The sequence below is a fragment of the Miniopterus natalensis genome, chromosome X (genome assembly GCF_054644295.1).
Source record: "Miniopterus natalensis isolate mMinNat1 chromosome X, mMinNat1.hap1, whole genome shotgun sequence".
NCBI lineage: Eukaryota > Metazoa > Chordata > Mammalia > Chiroptera > Miniopteridae > Miniopterus > Miniopterus natalensis.
The window spans coordinates 56138645-56152722 of record NC_142103.1 but is presented as its reverse complement, the minus strand read 5'-3'; the positions used below and the strand labels follow the sequence as shown (position 1 = coordinate 56152722).

Genomic DNA, 14078 nt, shown 5'->3' with positions numbered 1-14078 from the left:
GAGTACTAGCAAATCTACCTAATACATTGAAACAAAGTCAAAGAGGCAGCAAAAATGGAGAGATAAAACATAAGTCCCAAATGAAAGAAAAAAAGAATTCTCCAGAAGATGAGTTAAGTGAAATGGAGATAAGCAGTATATAAGATATGGAGTTGAACTCAGAATGCTGATCATAAGGATGCTCAACAGCATGAGAAAAGAAATGGAAACTATGAAGGAAATTAAGAATGACATAGTAGAAATAAAAAAAAAAAAAACAACACAACACATTGGAAGGAATAAACAGCAGATTAGAGGAAGCTGAGGATTAGATCAGCAAATTAGAAGACAGGGTAGAAAAAAAATCACTCAATCAGAGAAACAAAAAGAAAAAACAATTAAAAAACAGGAGGACAGTTTAATGGAGCTGTGGGACATGAAATGTAACAATATTCACATCGTAGGAGTGCCAGAAGATCTAGAAAGTAAGAAAGGGTTAGAGAAACTGTTTGAAGAAATAATGGCAGAAAAATTCCCTAATCTGGTGAAGGAAAAAGTCACACAAGTTCAGGAGGCACATAGAGTCCCAAGCAAGAAGAACCCAAATGGGCCCACATCCAGACACATCATAATTAAAATGCTAAAAATTCAAGACAAAGAGAGAATATTAAAAGCAGCAAGAGAAAAGCAATCTGTTACATACAAAGGAGCTCCCAAGTGGCTGTCAGCTGATTTCTCATCAGAAACTCTACAGGCCAGAAGGAAATGACATGAAGTATTCAAGGTAATGCAAAACAAAGATATGAAACCAAGACTACTCTATCCAGTAAAGCTAACATTCAAAATGGATGGTGAAATAAAGAGCTTCCCAGACAAAAAAAAAAGCTAAAGGAGTTTGTCACCACTAAACCAGCGTTGCAGGAAATGTTAAAGGAACTGCTGTAATAAGTTGAAATAGAATGAGAAACATAAGCATGGCAATAGATAAGTACCTATCAATAATAATCTCAAACATAAATAGATTAAATGCTGCAATCAAAAGACAATGGATAAGAAAACATCACCTAAATATATGCTGTCTACAAGAGACCTACCTCAGAACAAAAGACACACAGGCTGAAAAACAACAACAAACAAACCTTCTGGAGGACTTTAAAGGAGAGATTGATAGTAATACAGTCATAGTACGGGGCTTTAACACCTCACTGACATCACTGGATAGATCTTCCAGACAAAAAATCAACAAGGAGACAGTGACTCTAAATGACACACTAGATCAGATGGATTTAATTGACATTCACAGAACATTTCACCCCAAAGCTGCAGAATACACATTCTCTTCAAGTGCACATGAGACATTCTCAAAGACAGACCACATGTAAGGATACAAAACAAGTCTCTACAAGTTCAGGAAGACTGAAATCATATCAAGCATCTTCTCAGACATTTATACCATGGAATGCTATGCAATTGTAAAAAAGAAGGATCCCTTACTCTATGAGACAGCATGGTGGGACCTGGAGAGTATTATGCTAAGCTAAATAAGCCAGACAGAGAAAGACAAGTATCACATGTTCTTACTCATATGTGGAATCTAATGAACAAAATAAACTGATGAACAAAATAGATCGAGAGACATAGAAGAATGGAACAGACTGACAAATCTCAGAGGGGTGGTTGGGTGGGGAGAGATTAACCTAAGACATTATTTGCATATATTCAAAACACATGTACACAGACAATAATGTGGTGAAGGCCTGGGGGGAGGGGTGCAAGGGGAGGGGGTCAATGGGAGTATAAAAGGGGACATTTGTAATACTTTCAACAATAGAGATAAAAAATTTTTAAAATTCTGTTTCTGCCTAAATTTTCATCCACTGATTAATCACACAACCTGAAAGTAACCAACTGCAAAAGGTGGAAGGATTACACTTCCTCTATTTTATTTTATCCAGAAAGGCTGACAAACATAACTTAGCTACTAAGCCCAACAAAAGTAGCAAACATCAGTTATTATCCTATTTATTGATTATTCACTTACCACAAGTGAAGTAAGTATTTTCTCTGAATAAAGCTACAGATAGTAGTAAATATTCTACCTTGGAATCATTTTGGAGAGAAGGAACCTACCTCTTTAGGAGTTTTATATCCATCTCGTAGAAAGCGACAGCAACCATAACGACCCTGGGAATGCAGAGAAAAAAGGTGAGAAGTATGCATATTGGTCCAGCCATATAATTAATTGGAAATACATCCTTTTCTATAACCTTTGTAAACATTTACACGCCCAACATAGGAGCATCTAAATATAGAAAGCAAATCTTGATGAACATAAGGGAAAGATCAACAATACTACAGTTACAGTAGAGGATTTTAACACCTGATTGACATCAATGGATAGGTCTTCCAGACAAAATCAACAAGAAAACAGGGCCCTGAAATGACACACTAGGACAGATAGATTTAACCAATATCTTCAGAGCATTTCACTCCAAAGCAGCTGAATAAACATTCTTTTCAAGTGTACATGGAATATTTTCTAGGATAGTCTACAAAACAAGTCTCAATAAATTTTAGAAGACTGCAATCATATCAAGCATCTTCTCTGACCATCACAGTATGGACTGAGAAATCAATCACAAGAAAAAAGTGAAAAACCTACAAAGACATGGAGGCTAAATAACATATTACTAAGTGATGAACGGGTTAACAATGACATCAAGGAAGAAATCAAATGACACCTTGAGAAAAATCGAAATGGGAACACAACAACCCAAAATCTATGGGACACATTGAAAGCAGTACTAAGAGGGAAATTCACAGCATTACAGGACTACCTCAAGAACCAAGAAAAATTCCAAATAAGCATTATAACCACACACTTAAAGGAACCAGAAAAGGAACAACAAACAAATCCCAAAGTGAGTAGAAGAAAGGAAATAATAAAGATTAGAGTGGAAATAAATGACATAGAGACGAAAAACAACAACAACAAATTAACAATATAAAAGATCAATAAAACCAAGGGCTGGTTCTTTAAAAAGAAAAACAAGATTGATAAACCTTTAATCAGACTCATCAAGAAAAAAAAAAAGAGAGAGGACCCAAATAAATAAAATGAGAAATAAAAAAATAGAATACAAAAATACAAAGGACTGTAAGAAAATATCATGAACAACTATATGCTAACAAATTGGACAATCTGGATAAATTCTTAGAAACATACAATCTTCCAAACTGAATTAAGAAGAAAAAGAAAGTGTAAACAGACCGATTATGACTAATGAAATTGAAGCAGTAATCAAAAACTTCCAAAAAACTAAAGTCCTGGACTGAATGGCTTCATAGCTGAATTTTCAAAGAATTTTCAAAAAATTTAAAGAAGAACTACCACCTACCCTTCTCAAACTATACCAAAAATTCAAGAGAGAAGACTCCCAAGCTCATTTTGTGAGGCCAGCATTATCCTGATTCTAAAACCAGATACAGACATGACAAAAAAAATTATAGGCCAAGATCCCTGATGAAATAGATGGAAAAATCCTCAGCAAAATATTAGTAAACCAAATCCAGCAATACATGAAAAGATCATACACCATGATCAAGTAGGATTTATTCAGTAGACACAAGGTTGGTACAATATAGGCAAATAAATAAATGTGATACACCAATAACAAAATGAAGGATAAAAATCATATTATCAGCCCTGGCCAGCTTTGCTCAGTGGTTAGAGCATCAGCTTGCAGACTGAAGGGTCCTGGGTTTGATTCTGGGCAAAGCCTTGGTTGCAGGCTTGTCCCCGGCCCCAGTTGGGGCACGTGTGGGAGATAACCAATCTATGTGTCCCTCTCACATCAACATTTTTTTCTCTCCCTCTCCCTTCCTCTCTCTGTTCCACTCTCTCTGAAAAGCAATGGAAAAAATACCTTTGGGTAAGGGTTAAAAAAAAAAAATCATATTTTCAAGCAATACTTCTAAAAAAAGCAAAAATCCAAATCCAACACCTATTTATAATAAAAACTCTCAGCAAAATAGGAAAAGAGGGAACATACCCCAACATAATAAAGGATATATATGACAAACTCACAGCTATCATCATACTCAATAGGGAAAAACTAAAAGTGTTCCCCTTAAGATCAGGAACAAGCCCAAACGGTGAGGCTCAGTGGTTGAGCATTGGTCCATGAACTTGGAGATCACGGTTTGATTCCTGGTCAGGGCACATGTCTGGGTTGTGGGCTCAGTTCCCAGTAGGGGGCCTGCAGGAGGCAGGCGATCAGTGATTGTCTGTCATCATTGATGTTTCTACCTCTCTTTCCCTCTCCCTTCCTCTCTCTGAAATCAATAAAAATATACTAAAAAAAAAAAAAAGAAAAAAACATTAGGAACAAGACAGAGATATCCGCTTTTACCACTCTTATTCAACATAGTACTGAAAGTCCTAGCCACAGCAATGAGAGAAGAAAAAAACAAAAAATGTATCCAAACTGGAAAGGAGGAAATAAAACTCATTACTTGCAGATGACATGGTACTGTATACAGAAAACTCTAAAGATTCCACCAAAAACTACTGATAAATAAATTCAGTAAAGTAGCAGGGTAGAAAATAAACACCCAAAACATGCCATTGACCCAGTGATCCCACTTTTAGGAATATAGGCTAAGAAGCCTGAAACACAAATCAGAAAGAATATATGCACCCCTATGTTCATAGCAGCGTTATTTACAATAGCTAAGATCTGGGAACTGCCCAAGTGCCCATCAGTAGATGAGTGGATAAAAAAGCTGCGGTACATTTGCACAATGGAATACTACCAGCTGTAAAAAAAGAAGGATCTCTTGCCCTTTGAGACAACATGGAGTGACCTGGAAATTATTATGCTAGTGAAATAAACCAAGCAGAGAAAGACAAATACCACATGATCTCATTTATATGTGGAATCTAATGAACAAAATAAACTGACAAACAATAGATCCAGAGACATGGGAGCACACGACAGACTGACAATTCTCAGAGGCAAGGGGTGGGGAGGGCAGGAAGAGATTAACTAAAGAACTTATATGCATATATTCAAAATTCATGGACACAGACGATAGTGTGGTGAAGGCCTGGGAGGGAGTAGGGAAGAGGGAGTTAATGCAGGAGGGGAGGGAGCATCTGTACTTCTTTCAACAATAAAGATAAATTTTTAAAAAATAAAATAAAAATGAGCAAAAGACCTGAATAGATACTTTTCCAAAGTGGACATACAGATGGCCAATAGACATGAAAAAATGCTCAAGGTCACTACTCATCAAAACATACAAATTATAACTACAATGAGGTATCAACTCACCCTTGTCAGAATGGCTACCATCAATAAAACAACAAACAAAAAATGCTGGTGAGGATGTGGATAAAAGGTAACTCTAGTGCACTGTTGGTGGGAATGCAGACTGGTGCAGCCACAGTGGAAAACAGCATGGAGTTTCCTTAAAATATTAAAAATGAAACTGCCTTTTGACCCAGCCATCACACTTCTGGGTATATAATCCTAAGAATCCCCAAACATCAATCAGAAAGCATATATACACTCCTATGTTCATAGCAGCATTATTTACAATAGCCAAGATCTGGAAAGAGTCCAAGTGCCCATCAGTAGATGATTGGATAAAAAGCTATAGTACACTTATACAATGGAATACTATGTGGCTGTAAAAAAGAAGGAACTATTACCCTTTTTGAGAGCATAGATGGACCTGGAGGTTATTATGCTAAGTGAAATAAGCCAGTCAGAGAAAGAGAAGTATCACATGATCTCACCTATATATGGAATCCAATCAACAAAATAAACTGACAAAATGGAACCAGAGGCATGGATACATGGAAAAGACGGACAAATGTCATAGGGGAGTGGGGTGGAGGGTACTGGATAAAAATGAAGGGATTATCTAAAGGGCATATATGCATAGCCCACAGACACAGACAATAGAGTGGGCAGGGCCAAGGGAGAGGGGATGGGGCTGAGTGGAGGTGGGCAAAGTGGGGGTATTGAGGACACCTGCAATAGTATTAACAATAAAAAAAGTAAATTTAAAAAATATAAGCAGAAGAAAACTGTGGTATGTATACACACACACACACACACACACACACAATGGACTATTACTCAGCCATAAAAAAAGAATTAAATCTTACCATTTGTAACAGCATGGATGGACCTGGAGAGTATTATGCTAAGTGAAATAATTCAGTCAGAGAATGACAAAAGCAAATGATTTCTCTTATATGTAAATTCTAAAGTAAAATATACACTAACAAATTAGAAACAGACTCATAGACATAGAGAATAGACTTTTGGCTGCCAGAGGGGAGGAGTTTTCGGGGACTGGGTGAAAAAGGTGAAGTAATTGAGAAAAACAGGTTGATAGATACAGAATAGTCATGGGGATGTATAGAACAGCCTAAGGAACAGAGGCAATACTATTGTAATAACTATGCATGGTGCCAGGTGGACACTAGATTTATTGGGGGTTTACTTCTTAAGCTATATTAATGTCTAAGCACTATGTTGTACACATGAAACTAATACAAAATAATATTGAATGTGAACTGCAGTTGAGAAAAATTGAAAAGAAATACATCCCTTGTAACAGGTACATGTGCCAACCTATCATCAATAGAGACACAATAATTAAAAAATAATAATCATAAAAACCCTGATAACAGCCCAGAAGCAGAAACTGATGTTAACAATGTGATTTTAAGGGAGGGCTACATTACAGGCTCTTCCCTAAAGCAAAGTTCCTAATGTTATCCTCTCCATGGCTTTCCACCTTAGGGAAGTCTGTGATAGCCCAATTATTGATCTATTTGTTCTTGCTCACAGAGCTCATAAGAGACCCTAGGCTTAAAAAAAAAGAAAACATATTTTTAAAATTTTGTGATAGTTTGAGACTTACAGAAGAGTTGCAAGAACAGTATAGAGAGTCTCCATATACCCTTCAATCACTGTCCCCTTATATTAATCACCTTATATAACTGTAGAACATTCATCAAAAACTAAAAAAAGTCACCTTGGTACAACACTATTAACCAAAGTATAGAACTTACTTGGATTTCACGTTTTTCCAGTAATGGCTGTTTTCTGTTCTAGTAGTCATTTCAGGATCCCACTGCATTTAGTTGTCATGTCTCCTTACTCTCTTTGAATCTGTGACAGTTCCTCAGTCTTTCCTTGTTTAAAAAATGTCACCTTGACACTTTTGAAATGTGCATCAGTTATTTGGTAGAGTGTCCCTCAATTTGATTTTGATTTTGTCTGATATTTTCTCATGATTAGATTGAGGTTATGCATTATTGGGAAGGATGTCACAGAGGTGCTGTGCACTTCTCATTGCACTGTACCGGGAGCACATGATGTCAATATGCCTTATTACTGGTGATATTAACCCTGACCACTTGATTAAATCACTGACACAGGTCATACAGAAGGCCCAAAAAGATAATAATTTCTCCTTAAAATGAGAACCCTAAAGGAAAGAAAGACACATGTAGACATACCTGAAGCTTGGTGATGATTTCCTGTTTTGTGACCTCCACCAACTGATTATCCTCTACTGCAAAGGCTGGGAAGGAAATAACTGAAAGTAGACTAGCATCAACCTCTTTGGATGTTGAAGCCCGGGGGAGTATTGAATTAAGGATAGACTAAAAGAAAGGAAATCAAATGTAGCACATCAGTGAATAACTCGCGGTTATAAAACTAACAGATTTAGTTTCCAAAGATTTATGTAGAAGAGGATCATTCAGAAGAAAATCTAAACATCACTCAATAGAGAGCTTTAAAAACTAGCTATTTCTGTAAATTATCCCTTGTTTCAATCCCGCTCTTAATGTTTTCCAATCCTGATTGTTAAGCAGTTGCTAATGGATACAGAATACTCTTAACATCATTATCCCATCCACATTCCCATTGCTCCATGAGTAACTATTTAAGCATAAAGATAAGAGAAAATGTAGCTGCTGAAAAGTAGGAAATGGAAGCATGAAACAGAGTGAGGTAATTCAGAGGGAAGGGGGGGGCAGGAAGAGATTAACCAATGAATTTATATGCATATATGCATAGCCCATGGACAGACAATAGTGCCAGGAAGGCCTGGGGAGGGGGCAGAAGTGGGGAGGAGGGGATCAATGGGGAGGACATCTGTAATACTTTCAACAATAAAGATAAATTTAAAAAAGAAAAGTAGGAAATGGAAGATCCAGCTCATATGTCCTTGATATTTATCTTTTCCATGAAAAATTTCGTTTTTACAATTAGAAGATGAGTTCATATTCACTATAACAATATAGATATATAATCAGGGTTTGAAGAAAAGAATAAAATCTTCCCAATGAGAAGAATCTTAATCTTTCAATACACAGAGTAATCCTATACAAAACTAAAGATAGGCATTTATCATTTAAACAGTCTAAACTCCAAACATTTAACCCTACAGACAACCTGGGAAAAGTGAATGTTTCAGAGCCACTATCAACACTCAAAATCAATCACCCCTTGCTCTCTTGCTATATTTAGAAAGGGAGATACTTAAGAGCATAGTCCATAGACTTGATATGACAACAATGAGGAATTCCATATACTAGGATGTGATCCCTTTATAACCTTGGATGAGAGAACAGGACTATGATCTATGTTACAGCTAATGCTATATCAGGCTTATCTTAGTATAGGATGTTTGATAAGATATTTTGTGCACATAGTAATAAATAAGATTATCTATTCTCAATCAGGTCTCTTTATTCTAAAATCCATACTAAGTCTGAATCTGGATAAGAATAAAATTTTCTATAATGTGGTCCATTATTTTCTTACCTGGCAGTGTTGTACTTCATCAGCAAGGACATGAATAACTGATTGGGGCCCACCTTTCACACCAAACAGATCCAGTTCATCTAATGCTTCCAGGGCTGCCTGTGAGGAACAAAGAAGGAAAGGCCAAGTTTATTATTATAAAGATATATATTTCTACTCCTTGTACCTCAGTATCATATCATTGCACACAATGTCATTTTGAATATGTTCAGCAGAACATAAAATACAGTAATGTCCTTTATTGCTAGGGGCCTCTGAGTTGTTCTTTGCTTCCATATTGTCCCAGAGGTAGTTAAGATGAAGGTTGTACCCATCCTTTCATGATAAAAACCCTAAATAAGTTCAATATACAAAGAACACACCTCAACATAATCAAGGCCATATGTGACAAACACACAGCTAACATTATAATCAACAGTAAAAACTGCAAACTTCTTCTCTAAGGTCAGGAACAAGAAAAGGGTGCCCATTCTCACCATTCTTACTCAACATAGTGCTAGAAGTCATAGCCAGAGCAATTAGGCAAGACAAAGAAATAAAAGGCGTCTAATTTTGAAAGGAAGTAAAACTGTCATTATTTACAGATGATACAATCTTATATATAAAGACTCAGCCAAAAACTAATAAACGAATACAATAAAGTTGAAGGATATAAAATCAGCATACAGAAATCAGTAGCGTTTTTGCACACTAACAAAACATCTGAAAAAGAAATAAAAAAGAAACTATCCCATTCACAATAGTATCAAAATCAATCAAATACTTAAGAATAAATTTGCCCGACCAGTGTGGCTCAGCAGTTGAGCACTGACTTATGATCCAGGAGATCACAGTTCAATTCCTGGTCAGGGCACATGCCAGGGATACAGGCTCCATCCCCAGCAGGGGGCATGCAGGAAGTGGCCAATCAAAGACTCTCTTATCATTGATGTTTCTATCTCTCTTTCCTTCTTCTTTCCTCTCTGAAATCAACAAAGACATATTAAAAAAAAAAAAAAATTTAACCAAGGAGGTGAAAGATCTGTACAATGAAAACTACATTTTTATGAAAGACATTGAAGACATGAACAAATGGAAAGATATTCCTTGTTCATGGATTGGAAGAAGTAATATTGTTAAAATGTCCATACTACCCAAAGCCATCTACAGATTCAATGGAATCCCTAACAAAATTCCAATGACATTTTTTAAAGAAATAGAAAAAAATGTTAAAATTTGTATGGAACCACAAGTCCTCAAACAGCCAAAGCAATCATGGAAAAAAAGGACAAAGCTGAAAGCATCACACTCTCTAACTTCAAATTATACTACAAAGGTATGGTAATTAAAATAGTATGGTATGGGCATTAAAATAAACACATAGATCAATGGAACAGAATAGAGAGCTCAGAAATAAACCCCTCCATTTATAGTCAATTAATATTTGACAAGAGAGTCAAGAACACTCAATGAGGAAAGGATAGTATCTTCAACAAATCAATAAATGGTGCTGGAAAAATTGGATAACTACATGCGAAGAAATGAAATTGGATCCTTACCTTATACTATTCATAAAAATTAACTTAAAAATGATTAAACATAAGATCTGATACCATAAAACTCCCAGAAGACACATTGGTTTTTGCAATGATTTTTTAGACGACACCAAAAGCACAAGCAACTAAAGCAAAAATCATGGACATACAAATGGCCAATAGGTACATAAGAATATGTTCAACATCACTAATCATCAGGGAAATGCAAATCAAAACCAAAATAGAATATCACCTCACACTTGTTAGAATGGCTATCATAAAAAAGACAGACAATAACAAGTGTTGGTGAGGATGTGAAGAAAACGGAAACTTGTACACTCTTGGTGGAAATGCAAATTGGTTAATCCACTATATAAAACAATATGAAGGTTCCTGAAAAAATTAAAAATAAAACTACTATATGATCCTGTAATTCTACTGTTGGGTATATGTCCAAAGGGAATGAAAACAAGACATTGAAAAGATATATGCTTTGTTTACTGCAACATTTTTCACAAAAGCCAAAATGTAGAAAAAATCTGAGTGTCAACAGATTAATCGATAAAGAAGATGTTATATACATATATATATGTATACACACACACATATATATATGTGTGTATATATATAATGAAATATTGAGCCATGAGAAATAAAAATCTTGCCATTTGTGACAACACGGACAGACCTTGAACACATTATGTTAAGTGAGATGTCAGTCAGACACAGACATGTACTATACTATATCACTCAATGTGGGAGCTAAAAAAATCAAACTCATAAAAACAGAATAGAATAGTTGAGACCATGTGCTGGAGGGTGGGGGAATTTGGGAGATGTTGTTTAAGGATACAAACTTACAACCAGTAGATAAATAGGTCCTGAAGATCTAATTCACAACACAATGATTAAAGAGAAAAGCACTGTATTAAAAACTCCAAAATTGTTAACAGTGTAAATATTAATTGTTTTTACCACAAAAAAGAAATGATAATTATATGATGTAATAAAGGTGCTAGCTAATGCTTTGGTGGTAATCATATTGTAATAAATATATGTACCAAATCAATGTCTCAAATATACACAATGATAAATGTCAATTATATTTTAATGAAAATAAATTTAAGGGATTGGAATGATGTCCATATCATGGTGGAGTGAGAAGACTCTTTTGTTTCACCCCTTAAATTTACAAGTTGGACAACTATAACTCAACAAAGGATACCCTGCTCAACACAAAAACACACCTGAAAAATACATTCATTGGAACATCTGAATGTGAGCAGATTGGGACAAGTGAGAAGGTGGCATGAAGAACAAGATCAGGAATGGTGGCCATGGATGTAACTGGGTGCACAATGAAGCTCCAGTGAGATGGTGGTAGCTGTGGAGAAGTAGGGCTGCAGCCCTCACACTATTTCCTGGATTTTAAGAGTGGCAGAAGAAGTGGTCTCTTGGGAAAAGGTATCTCCCTTCCCCCTTCCCATCATGGCAGATCCCGGTAGAGGTGGCTGGGACTTTAACAGTGTAGTGATGCTGACAGTCATTGCTGGCAGGGGTTGGAACAAGATGATGCACTTGTTTCCGTTGACCCACCCAACCTGGCAGAGCCCAGTAGAGGTAGTGGAGACACTTCCGAAAACACAGCAGAGCTAGTAACTATTAGTAAAAAGAAGGTAGCACAGGGAGTTTGAAAAAACAGTTCTACACCACCAGCAACATTCCCCAACCAAAATGGTAGTGCACAATAATCATGGAAAGTGGTCATAGAAGGGACATCCACCATCCCAGTGGGTACATGGCATTTTCCTTAACTGAAGCAATGCAGCTCCACCCTGATTCCAGAGGCACAAATAGTACAGGTAAGATAAAACAAAACCTTGTGCTATACCACCATCTGCTGGAAAACAAAGGAAAGTACCTTACCTATCAATCTACTGAATTGTCAAGAGAAAAACAGTATCTAAACAAAAACAGAACTCCCTACCTGAAATGTGCAGGCAGAGAAAAAAATTCATCAAATACAACGAACAACCAGGTAACATGGGAGTACAGAAAGAAAAGGAAAAGTATCTAAAAACCAAAATCATAGTCACGGAAGACTGTGCCTTATTTGACAGAATTTAAGTAGCAGTTATAAAGAACCTCAACAAGATACAAGAGAACTCAGAAGGAAAGTTCAATGAGCGCAGGAATAAAATTAACAAGCAAAATGAGTACTTTATGAAAGAGACTGGAACTATAAAAAATAACCAAATAGAATTCAGGAGTTCCAGGTAAATCAGCCTGCAGGCAGAGGAGGACCTCTGGGTGCTTTGAGTCTTTTCCCGATCTGCTTATGGACCTTGGCTTTTGAAAAGCAGAGTTTAGTGTGCATCTTGGTCCTGTCCAAATGCAACCAACCTCAGCAGAAGGAACCACAAAACATGAATTGCTGATAGCTCCAAACAGGGTATTCAAGACCAATCATAAACAGTATCTGGCATTGCCCTGCACTGTAGACCCTTCAAAAAGACTAAGAGTCCTAGCAGATGTACCTAATGCATAGAAACAAACCCAAATAGAAAGCCAATATGGGGAGACAAAAAAATCAAGCCCCAAATGAAAGAACAAGACAAGTCTTCAGAAAAAAAAAAAAAAGCTAAATGAAATGGAAATAAGCAACCTATCAAATATAGAGTTCAGAATACTGATTGTAAGGATGCTAAGATAGGGAAACTATTAAGGAAATTAAGAATGACATAGCAGAAATATAGAATACATTGGAAGGAATAAACAGCCGGTTAGTGGAAACTGAGGATCGGATCAGTGAATTAGAAGACAGGGTAGAAAAAAATCAGTCAATCAGAGAACCAAAAAGGAAAAACAATTGAAAAACAGGACAGTTTAAGGGAGCTGTGGAACAACATGATATGCAACAATATTCACATCATAGGAATGCCAGAAGGGCAAGAGAATAAGCAAGGAATAGAGAATCTGTTTGAAGAAATAATGGCAGAAAACTTCCCTCACCTGGTGAAGGAAAACGCCCCACAAGTTCAGGAGGCACATAGAGTCCCAAGCAAGAAGAATCCAAAGGGGCCCACGCCCAGACACATCATAATTAAAATGCCAAAAATCCAACACAAAGAGAGAATCTTAAAGGCAGCAAGAGAAAACCAATCTGTTACCTACAATGACTGTCAGCTAATTTCTAATCAGAAACTCTGCAGGCCAGAAGAAAATGGCATGAAGTATTCAAGGTAATGAAAAGCAAGGATCTGAAACCAAGACTACTCTATCCAGCAAGGCTATCTTTCAAAATAGATGGCGAAATAAAGAGCTTCCCAGACAAAAAATGGCTAAAGGAGTTTGTCACCACCAAATCAGCATTGCAAGAAATGATAAAGGGATTGCTGTAATAATAAGAAGAAACAGAGAGAGAAACACAGGCATAAAGAATTAAAATGGCAATAGATAAGTACCTATCAATAATAACCTTAAATGTAAATGGATTGAATGCTCCAATAAAAAGACATAGGGTAGCTGAGTGGATAAGAAAACATGATCCAAATATATGCTGTCCACAAGAGACCCATCTCAGTACAAAAGACTCACACAAGATGAGAGTGAAGGAATGGAAAAAAAATTTTTTTCATTCAATGGAAATGAAAAAAAAGCTGGGGTAGCAATACTCATATCTGACAACAAAGACTTCAAAATGAAGACCATAACGAGAGACAAGAAG

General features: G+C 36.3%; 1 protein-coding gene across 4 annotated transcripts in view; it reads right to left on the bottom strand.

The window, feature by feature from the left end:
• The window catches only part of PHKA1 (phosphorylase kinase regulatory subunit alpha 1), a 208119-nt gene that overhangs the window by 130834 nt on the left and 63207 nt on the right, over positions 1–14078 (bottom strand). For all 4 annotated transcript variants that reach the window (XM_016217630.2, XM_016217631.2, XM_016217634.2 and 1 more), the window contains exons 7-9: positions 8838–8936; positions 7523–7669; positions 2110–2163 (exon numbers count right to left, since the gene is read on the bottom strand). In XM_016217630.2, coding sequence (XP_016073116.1) covers positions 2110–2163; positions 7523–7669; positions 8838–8936 — 300 coding nt within the window. The remainder of the gene's footprint in view (positions 1–2109; positions 2164–7522; positions 7670–8837; positions 8937–14078) is intronic.